General features: G+C 63.6%; 1 protein-coding gene across 1 annotated transcript; it reads left to right on the forward strand.

Moving 5' to 3' along the window:
* Nucleotides 1-13: 13 nt before the first annotated feature.
* Nucleotides 14-10,343, forward strand: CHLRE_17g733350v5 (uncharacterized protein). The gene is made up of 23 exons (XM_043072473.1): nt 14-256; nt 661-814; nt 1,072-1,249; nt 1,505-1,542; nt 1,699-1,844; nt 2,008-2,819; nt 3,080-3,171; nt 3,328-3,468; nt 3,702-3,953; nt 4,341-4,736; nt 4,871-4,957; nt 5,156-5,182; nt 5,320-5,460; nt 5,797-6,021; nt 6,225-6,260; nt 6,513-6,589; nt 6,784-6,885; nt 7,143-7,485; nt 8,234-8,290; nt 8,535-8,684; nt 8,922-9,071; nt 9,222-9,356; nt 9,560-10,343. The coding sequence occupies exons 1-23, from the start codon at nt 108-110 to the stop codon at nt 9,656-9,658; spliced, it is 3,987 nt and encodes a 1,328-aa protein (XP_042914932.1). The 5' UTR covers nt 14-107; the 3' UTR covers nt 9,659-10,343.

Here is a 10,343-nt window from a genome sequence, read left to right on the forward strand (position 1 = left end):
ATAAGGATGCGTCCCAAGACTGCCATACGCAAGCGCAGCATGAACTCACTGTAACTTGAGCCTCAGCACACATTTTTAGGCTGAGGTGTTCCATCGTGATACATCCGATGTCTCGAACATCTTCGAATTTCATGGGGCCTGGCTGGATACTGCGGGCCATGCACAAGCTCAAGGGTTTCGTGCTCTCGCCGCTGTTCCAGTGTGCGTTGCAGCTGACTGTGGGGATTTTCATCATCTGCTTGTTCACCTTTGTCAGGTGCGCACCTGGTTGAAGTGGCGTGGGCGCCGACGCCATGGTCCCGAGCCCTGCCTGCTGCATGCAGCGAACGCGCCGCTCGAGCCCCGACCCCGGGCTTGCTAATCCCGCGGTGTTGCTCAGCCTTGCCAAGGTCCAGGGATCCATGATTCGGCCACGGGAAACGCAGAGCTATGCTGCGAGTTTGGAAGCCCCGTGTCAGAAACCGAACTTCCTGCACCCCATCCCTTTCCCGCCCCTCCCTCCCCTCTCTTCCCATGACCCTTGCCCGCTCCTTCTAACCACCGAATCGGACATCTCGTCTGCCACCCCTCTGCCCCCTTCATCGGCGTCTCCTCAACCTGCATCATCTCCTCAACCTGCATCTCCTCAACCTGCATCTCCTCAACCTGCATCATCTGCAGCAAGATGCGCTTCCTGCAGTCCTGCCTGTCCGCCACGCTGTACGTGGTGTGCAGCGTGCTGGTCAGCCAGGACGGCCACGTGGGCACCAAGCTGCTGGGGTGCGCCATGGTGTGCGGCGCCGTGCTGTGGGGCTCCACACTGGCGGGGTGCGTGGTGAGTTTCGTCCGGCAGTAAGCACGCAACCCGATCACGTTGGCGCGTGAAGCGCGGTTTATTTACGCTGCTCTGGGCAGCAGGACAAAACAAGCTTCTGTCTCTCTGGCTTCGTGCGTTGGGAAGGCGCTTGCAGTCACCGTCCACCCCAGTCCTGTCGCTTCCTGCGTCCTTCGTGGACCTCCTCGCGTTCCTCCATTCCCACATGTGCGACACGCCTCATCTCCTTTTGTACCTGCTCCTGCATGCGCCTGCAGCTGAGCTTTGCGCTGGTCGTCGGGGAGCCGGGCACCTCGGGCCACTCTGCATTCCTGTGCTGCATGAGTGCCGCGGTGCTGGCGGTGCTGGTGGTAAACCGCATGGGCGCCAACCCGCCCTTCCTGTGGGTGGTGGGCATGATATCGTGCCTCTCGTTCGGGATCACGACCATCCTCGGTGCGTGCGTGCGTGGAAGCAACGGTACCTGACGCGTGGGCGGGTGGGCGGACGGCTCGGTTGGGCGCAGGTGTTGGCGTGTTGGTGTGGGCGCTGCCTACAGCAGCAAGTTCCGGATACCGGTAGTCGACTTGGTCGGCCTTCATGGGCACCCCGCAGCTCTGTGGCTTCTCTTTCCCAAAAGACGCCCCACACCAGGGTGCCCACTGCCACTTACGCATCACTCCCGCCCATCATGTATGTCATGCCCTGCAGGCCAACCTCTGAAGGACCATTCCACGCTCTGGCGCGACGTGAGTTTGAATGAATGGGTTGGGCAGACTGACTGGATTGCCGGCGTACGTTGCATCCGCGGCAAGCTGCCAAGCAACCTACTTGGCGCGCGGCTCCATGTGCGTTTCCCATCCATCCATCCATCAAATTGTGCACGCACGGGACACCGCACGCAGGCGGTTGGGATCTTCCAGCTGACGATGGCGCTTGGGGCGGGCACGGCTGCGGTGATTGGCGTGGTGGTGCTGCCGTCGCTGGCCGCGGACGAGATGCGGGAGCGCGTGGCGGAGGCGATGGAGGGGACGGGCGCGGCGGTTGCCCGGTACGTGGATGCCTCAAAAGTATGAGAGGCATTACTATGCGCAAGCAAGGGCCAGCAGGAGGCGGCAGCACGCCTCACACGCCCATGTTGAGGTTTAGGGCTGACGTCCATCTATCCGCACTCTACATCCTGCTCTTGCCCTTGGGGTTGCTGGCGTCCGCAGGTATGCTAGCATGGCCTTCAAGCCGGAGGCGGACCCCAAATCCGCCGCCGCCACCGTCCGCCGCGGACCCGGCTACCACGGAGGTGGCAGCAAGCATAGCAAGGCGCAGCAGCGGCCGCTGCCGGCTGCAGCGTCCCTGTTGCTGTCGGATGCTACAGCCGGTGGCGGTGGCTACGCCGCTATGGGGGCTGGTGTGGCGGTGGCAGTAGCAGCAAGGGACGCAGCAGTGGCAGCTGTAGCCGTAGCGGGTGGCGTGACGCCGGACATCAGCAGCAGCAGTCGGGCCTTGGGCTCGGCTGGGGGGCCAGGGTCGGCAGAAGGGGTAGCGGATGTGGAAGACCTTCTTTTAGACGACATTGGAAAGGACTTCAACGATGATGACTACCTGCAACTGCTGCGGGACATGACGGAGCCGCCACACCAACCGCCACACCAACCGCCAGGCCAACCGCTGCCTGCCTTACCTCGCAAGGTGACAGCGATTTCAGCTCTGGACGCAAGCAGTAAACACGGGGTGCCGGGCGGTGGCGCTAGCGGCGGCGGCTGTCAGCACGCAAAAGCCGCTGCTGGCGGCATTGACAGCGGCAAATTGCCACCAGCAGAACCGGAAGACGTGGAGATGGCAGCGGCGATCGAGGATGCTGCTGCTGCTGCTGCTCGCTCTAATGCCGCTGGTGCCAGCGTTCATGGTGGCAGTAGCGAGAAGCCGCAGCTGGTTGCGGCGCTGCGGCCGCTGCTGGCGCGCGCCCGCATGTGCATCGGCGCCGCGTCCCTGGAGCCGCCCTTGTTCCTGGCCGCGCCCATCAACCCACGTAAGCTGAACGAAGCGAAGTGACACGACCGGCGGGGCCGAGGAAACCCCATGTCGTATTGTAGTTGACTTGCAAGGCCTCCTACTCAATCTGCGTTCATCTTCGCCTCTCCTCCCTCGCCTTCGCCTCACCCCCCTCGCATTCACCTCTCCCCATTGCATTGGGTTCTGTTCAGTGTGGTCTGGTAGCTACAATCCTCCCTCGCCCTCGCCTCTCCTCCCTCGCTCGCCTGTGCTTCCCTTCACCCCTGCCGCCTGCAGCCGCCTGGGGCCGGGTGGTGGGCGCGGCGGAGGAGCTGCTGACACGGGTGGCGGCGCTGGAGGGACTGGTGGGGGACGGCTGCGGATTGCAGGTGGGCGCATGCGTCGGGGTGGGGCAGTGGAGCCCGCAAAAACGGATTTGTCCCTTCACGTGTTCCTTTCCTCCTCTTCTTTACCCTTGCGCTTTTGACACATGGCGCCGTAAGAACACACCCAACCCGCACACGTTCCCCTTCCCCCAAACACAGGTTATGGCCGACGCCTCGCTCACGTGCTACTTCGAGGTGGACATCGTGCCGTACTTCCGGCGGGTGCACGCCCACGTGGCGGCCACGTGCGCCACACTGGCGGACGCCATACGGCACCGCGCGCGAGGGGGAGACCAGGCGGTGCGTGCGGTGGGGCGGGGCGGGGCGGGGCGGGGCGGGGCAGAAGCGGAGGGGCGGTGGCGGCGTTGTGTGGGGCGGCATGAAATTCTGGGTCCCAGGGCGCTGGTGTGACGCTGCAGGATTGGGACTCAAAATTGAATGTTGGAGACATAGGCGTTGCTCTGGCTCTGATCGACGTTTGTAGCGTCCCGCAGTACATACTCACCTGTTCTTTGTCCGAAACCACGCTACAGGCCCGGCATCGTGGATCACCGCAGCTGTTCACATGCAGCGGCTGGCAGCAGACCAAGGCGGAGCTGCGACAGGTGCTGGAGTGGGAGTTCGGCGCGTACTGGGACCGGGCGCGGGCAGCGGCGGCCAGAGGCAATTCGGCGGGCAAGCAGCAGGACGGGCAGCCCTGTGGGCAGCCGGGAGGGCAGCAGGACGGGCAGCAGGACGAGGCGGCGGGGGAACAGCCAGTGCTCCGGCTTGCGGAGGTTCACCAGGTGAGGTGCGGAGCTGGGGGCGGAGGGTACACCGCAGTGAGGAGCGGAGGGCGGAGGTGAACTGCAGTGAGGGGCGGAGGGCGGTGGGTGGGGCCGGGCTGCTGTAGGAGGTGTTGGCCCATGTGTGAGTGCTTATGTGTTGAACAGCGGAACGAAAATGCACTTGTGTGTGTGTGTGTGTGTATGTAGTACGCATGCAGTAAGTAGTAGGGGGCGGCCCGACACTGGTTTCAGGACGTGGTGGCGACCTGGCATGTGTGTGAGATGGGGGAGCATGCGGGGAAAGGGCCGAACCCATGCGTGCCAAACACCAAACCAGCGCATGCGCCGTGTGTGTGCGCCGTGTGCGCCCTGCTGCCCCGGTCTCTCCTTTGGCACCTGCCTCAGATGCGCGGCATCGCCTTCATGTGGACGCTCACCAACAGCCTCATCGACGCCATGGAGGGACTCGAGCGCGCGGTGGCGGCGGCGCACGGCATTGCGATGCCGCCGCCCACACCCGCGCCCGCGCAGCAGGCGCCGCCGGCAGGGCACCAGCAGCAGAACCCGGCAGGGGAGGGAGGCGCGGTGGCGGTTGCAGTGGCGCCGGCGCCGGCTGCGGGAGGCGGCAGCGGCGGGCAGGCGTTGGCGGAGGGAGTAGAGGGTGGATACGAAGAGGCGCCCAAGCCGGCTGCGGCTGCGGCTGCTGCCTCCTCGACTCCGCCCGGACCGCCGCCGCCGGGACTGCCGCCGCCCCCGACCTGGTTCCAACACAACTTCGGCTGGGCAGTACAGCTGACACTGGTGCGTGCTGGGGCGGCAGGACTGCTGGTTCGGGCAAGTGAGAATGTGTGCAAGGGGTACCAACCTCCACGTGTGCTTCTCATCACACGCTCCAATCTCCGCCACCCACCCACACCTGCCTGTTTCTTCCCCAGGTTGCCCTGGGTCTTCCGCTTGTTACCAGCCTGGTGCACACACTGGGGGCGGAGCTGAGCGCGCTGAGGCGCGGCGAGGGCTGGAAGGTGGGATGGGTGGTTGAGCAGCTGTAGTGGAGGAAAAGCTAGGGGAAGCTTGGTGGGGAGTGGTCTGGGCGTCCTGTGGCGGGGGCTGGCGTTGCTGGCGTGGCGCCCAACGTCACACGGCGACACAAGAGAAACAAAGCTCACGCCATTGCCGCTCATGCAACATTGCCACCTACTGTGTTGCGACTGCTGCTGCAGGCACTGCTGCGGAGCCGCGTGTTCCAGGTGCGTGCATGTGACGTCTGCGCTGCGCTGCCTGATGCTGCGTGACCTGTGGACCAACCACTTCCACCTGCTGGTAACCCTCCCATCCACCCATCCATCCACCCACCCCTCCCCCTCCCACCCTCCCACCCCCTCAGGCCGGCGCCAAGTACTGGGCCTGCCTGGTGACCGTGCTGCTGCTCATCCTGGGGCTGTCGGAGCGGGGGGACACGGGGTACGTGGCCGCGTACCGGCTGGCCTACGCATACGAGGCCGCCGCACTGGCCATGACCGAGCGGGTGAGAGAGAGGTAGAGAGGAAGGGGGCGGCTGTAAATACCAGCCCAAACTAAACCAGGGGAAGGTGGAAAGAGGGAAAGGGAGAAAGGGGATGCGGGGGGACGAGGGAAAGAGTCTCGGAGGGGCTCGGTGTCCTGTGTTATGGTGTGGTGTGCGCGGTGCTGGCACTTTAGTGCGTGGATGTAAGGAGGGCGTTTGTGCTGTGAACGAGGTCGTTGCATCCGTTGCAATCCACACCCTCACCGCGCCCACCCGCTGCTGCTGCTGCCTTACTCCTGACTGTTCTGACCCCATCTCTTCATACGCACACGCATGTACGGCGCGCCGCGGCGGCAGGTTGAGGCAACGGTTAGCCAGGTGTCACTGTGGGTGGTTGGCACGGCGGTTGGCGGCACGCTGGGCTACCTGGCAATGCTGGATCCAGATCTGGCAACCAACCCGTACGGCCTCATGGCCATCATCTGTACGTACACATTCCTGGTGGGCTGTGCCTCATCAAGCGCCTACCGGATGGGCATTGTCTTCACGCTGATGGCCATGGCCTCTCTCATTCTGTGCCAGGTGCGTGGGGGAGTTTGGGGCGTGGGGTCGGGCGGTGGTGCGGCAGGTTCAGGCAGGTTGCAGTCTGCCCGGCGCAACACGAGCATTGTGCTTTTAGCTGGCGCACTTGCATGGGAGTGCTTCCTTGTCTGTTTCAAAGCCCTCCTATCCCTCACTCCCTTCGATGTCCCAATGTCCGCACATGCACGTATGCACACGTGCAGTACCGCGGCTGCTGCGATGCCACCGGGAGTGTCGAGGTAAGGCACACGGACGCGGGGTGCAATCGGTTTAATCTGTCTCATTTGGACTTAAGTTTGCCCAACCTCTCATGCATTATACCGGGTTGGTTGGGCAACTCAGCAACTAGATTGAGTGTCTGTAAAGTGCTAAGAGACTTGCCTGTTTGCCTACCTGTGCTGCGCTGATTTATCCATGCAAACGTGCACCGCCCAGTTGGCTAACGAGAGGCTCGCCCCGTCGTTTCCGCTTCGTATCACGTGCACCTGCAGCTCTACGCCGCGCGAGTGCTGATGGTCATGACTGGGTGTAGCGTGCCCGTGCTGCTTTCCAACCTAGTGCTACCCTGGTGGGTGGCTTGGTGGTTGGTTGGGAAGGGTGCCTGGGTGGGTGGCTGGGTGGGTGGGGTGAGATCTGGTTGGTTTGGTAGGGGGAGATGGGTGGTCCACCGGCAACCCTCTCCTCTCTCAGTGCAACTCAGCCCGACCCTACGTACCTACCTCCCGCCCCACCTGCGCCTCGCTCTCCCCCCCGCGCGCCCAGGTACACCTCTGACTGGGCTCTGGACGTGATGGGCTCCTCCTTCCTGGCCGCCTGCCGCCTGGTGCGCAGCTACTACGCCAGCTACTACAACGACGGACTCAGGTGGGGATGAGCAGGAGGCTGAGGGGGAGGGCAGGGCAGCTGGTGGGGGCTGATGGAGTCAGCGGGCAAAAAGCTAGGGGGCCAGGGTGCTAGGGAAGCAGGGGGCTAGGGGAGCAGGGGCCTGGTGAGCTCCTGGCGGCCACCAACCAGTGTTGTCCTTGTAGTCCTTGTCGCACTTGTACGGAAACGCCACCGCATCACAGCCCATTGTTTTTTATTTGCGCGCGCCTCGCTCGCACATGCACCTGTTGCTTCAGGGCCTACACGGCTGTCCACGGCGAGGCGGCCGCCGCCACCGTGTGCGCGGCGCACGGCGCGCCCTTCCATCCCCTCAACCACGACCACCATGGCCACAATCACAGCGCCACTGTCGCCGCCAGCTCGCCACAGCCCCTTGCCTCACAAGGCGCCAGTCACCCTGCAGCAGCACGCCACGCCGACATCACTGGCGGCGACGAGGAGGCGGCGCCGCGAATGGACCACGACCAGACTTTGTGGACGACTCCGACGGCGGCATCAGGGGCGCCGCACCAGGACTCAGCGGGTCCGCCGCCAGCGCCGCTGCAGGCGCTGGTGGCGGACCCCCTGACGGCCGTGCAGGTGTGTGTGTGTGTATGTGTGTGTGTGTGTATGGCTGTGTGCACATTATTTGACATGGTCAGGTTGCGACATGTCGACATGTGAAATGCGACATACAACATTGCGACATACCAAGACTCGCCCACATTTGCATAGCTACGCGTCCTGGAGCTCATTTAAGTAACATTTCCCAGCTTTGCGGCGGTGTATTGCGCTAGCGTAGCCACAAGCTCCTCCCACTGGCCGCACCCTACGCCACGCCACCACCACCGTGGCAACCGAGACACGTTTTGTTGTGTGCCACGGCGTTCCACGCTTACCAGAGGCGTATTGAATGCATGCACAATATCTTTGGCGGGTTTGGATGCGTTTGGGCGGTATGTGCATTATGTCGCAATGTCGTATGTCGCAATTCACATATCCACATGTCGCATCCTGACCATGTCAAATAACTTGCAAGCTGCTATATGTGTGTGTGTGTGTGTGTTAAAGAGCACAAGGAAAACATTACGCGTAGGACACTGTGTGTGTGTGTGTGTGTGTGTGTGTGTGTGTGTGTGTGTGTGTGTGTGTGCGCGCGTTGTGGACTGGCGCATATGGTTGCGTGGTGGCCAGCATCATGCCACGCGCACGTCAGGCCATTGCCGACAGATGCCTTGTCCTACTTGTGTCATGGCACGTCCCACCCGCTGCAGCCGTTGCGACCGCTGCTGCTGCCGCATGGAATTGACGGCACGTAAGTGTGTGCGTCCGCCTTCTGCTGCTGCAGGTGTCGTTGATGAAGGACACGACCGTGTGGAGCCGCGGGCTGCTGGCCACACCGCCGGTGCGTCCCGAGCTTCCCAATGCATCGATGGTCCCGCAGTAGCAAGGGTTGTGGTGCGGCTGCAACACACGTGTGCATACGGTATCAAGCAATCAGCCTGACCTCCACCCCGCGCCCGCGTGTGCCCTTCTGCCGCTCATCCCGTGCCCCCCGCCCGCCCCCCCCGTCACCGCCCTCGCCCCCCTCCTCCCTCCGCCCTCCCTCCCGCCGCCCTCCCGCCGCCCTCCCGCCCGCCCTACCTCAGGTTGTGTTTGCTGTGTTGCGCGGCAGCCAGGCGCTGCTGGACCGACTGGCGGCTCTGGCGCTCATGGCCAGTGCGGCGCCGGCCCTCAGGGGCTGCTTCAGCGGCTGGGCGTTTGAGCACATCGTGGTGCCATTGTACGGCGACACCATGGTGAGGGACATGTGTACGGCAGGGCATGTGCACGTGTATGTACGGCCGCAGTAGTTGCCGTGCCGCCGTGGGGTTCCCCATGCATGGGGCTTCTTCTTTATTTGTGGCTTGGGCATGTGGGCCCCAGTTTCTCACGCGCCTTGCCCCAACCCGCGCTCACCTGCTCATCCCCCTCGTTCTGTTGTTGTCGCTGCTACTGCTGTGCTTCTGCCTGCCTGCCTGCCTGCCTTCCCGCAGTACGTGTTCGAGGCTGTGGACGCCATGGCCGCCGCCGCCGCCGCGCAGCTGCAGCTGTTGGCTGGCGGCGCCGCCAGTCAGGCCCAGGTGGAGGCGGCGGCGGAGGCGGTGGCCGCGGCAGTGGAGGAGCTGCACCGCAGGAGGCTGCAGGTGCGGAGTGGGGGCAATGGGGCGCCGCCTGTCGCACAGGGCGCTAGGGCACAGCAGGGGCGCTGCAAGAAGGTCAGTTGTATGGGTTGGGCAGCCTCACCTCACCTCGCCTCGCCCCCTTCTCCCCTCCCCTGGCTGGCCTCCCTTCAGATCCGCAACCACGTGCTCCGCCGCCGCGCCGCCTACCACGTGGGCGTCGTGTCGGCGCCTGAGGACCTCCTGCCCCGAATGACCAACCCAGACGACGCCCTGCGCGTGTTCAGCTTCATGTTCGCGCTTATTCAGGTGGGGGCAGTGGCGTGGGGACACTGGGCGGCGCAGGGGTGCGCGTGGAGGGACGGGGGCAAGGAGGCCTGCATGGGGTGCATTCTTGGGTCCTGCCCTCCAGCCCTGCCGCAAGCCACATCCGCTCTTATGCCCTCCCTCGTGCTTGTGCTCCCCCGTGCCTATCGCCTGCTGCTGCCTGCCGCGTGCCCGGCTGTCCGCAGGTGGCCAACAAGGCCACGGCCCTGGCTCGGACCATCAGCGCGCACCGGCGCCCCAGCGTGGGCGTGCTGGGCCGCGCGTACAGCGTGTGGTGGCGGTAGCTAGCTAAGAGGAGCGAGACAGCATTGTCGGCAGCGTGTGTTCTTGACATGCTGCTTGCTTTTGATGAGAGGGATGGAGGCGGTCTTGTGGTTTGCAAGGCACTGACGCACGAGAAATGCTATGAATCTTAAGGGAGAGAATTCGAAGTGCGTGGACACGTGCTCCGCACACACATGTGAATGCATTCACACACAAGCAAGCTCACGGGACGCTTCAAATCGGCTCGATCAAGAAGGATAATGCAAATTGTGTGCGGAACGCTGTAGTTCTACATACACCACATTCGGTACATAACCCTGAGGAACACGCCTTGGGGCCTCTAAACGTGTCCTTTGCCACCTGTCCTACTACACAAATTGTATAACTTAGCCCCTGCGCCCAGCTACCACCGATGAATATCCGAATGCAGCACTGTAGAAAGCAGCGACGTTTGGTCGGCACGCTTCTATAAGCGGGGGGGTGCCCCCCCCTGCTCCCCCCTGCCGGGGACGGGAGGGGGTGCAGCCATCGCAGGGGAGGGGGGTGCAGGGGGGAGGGTTTCCTTCCCCCCTGCCGGGGACGAGGGGCTTCGGCGACGAGGGGGGCTCGCCGACCTGCCGAGCTGGCACTTCACCGTTCACGATATCGCCTTTCGATGATATCAGTGAATACAGCTTTGCTTCTATTTTGTAATAGCTTTTAATA

This window comes from Chlamydomonas reinhardtii, chromosome 17 (genome assembly GCF_000002595.2).
Source record: "Chlamydomonas reinhardtii strain CC-503 cw92 mt+ chromosome 17, whole genome shotgun sequence".
Classification (NCBI taxonomy): Eukaryota; Viridiplantae; Chlorophyta; class Chlorophyceae; order Chlamydomonadales; family Chlamydomonadaceae; genus Chlamydomonas; species Chlamydomonas reinhardtii.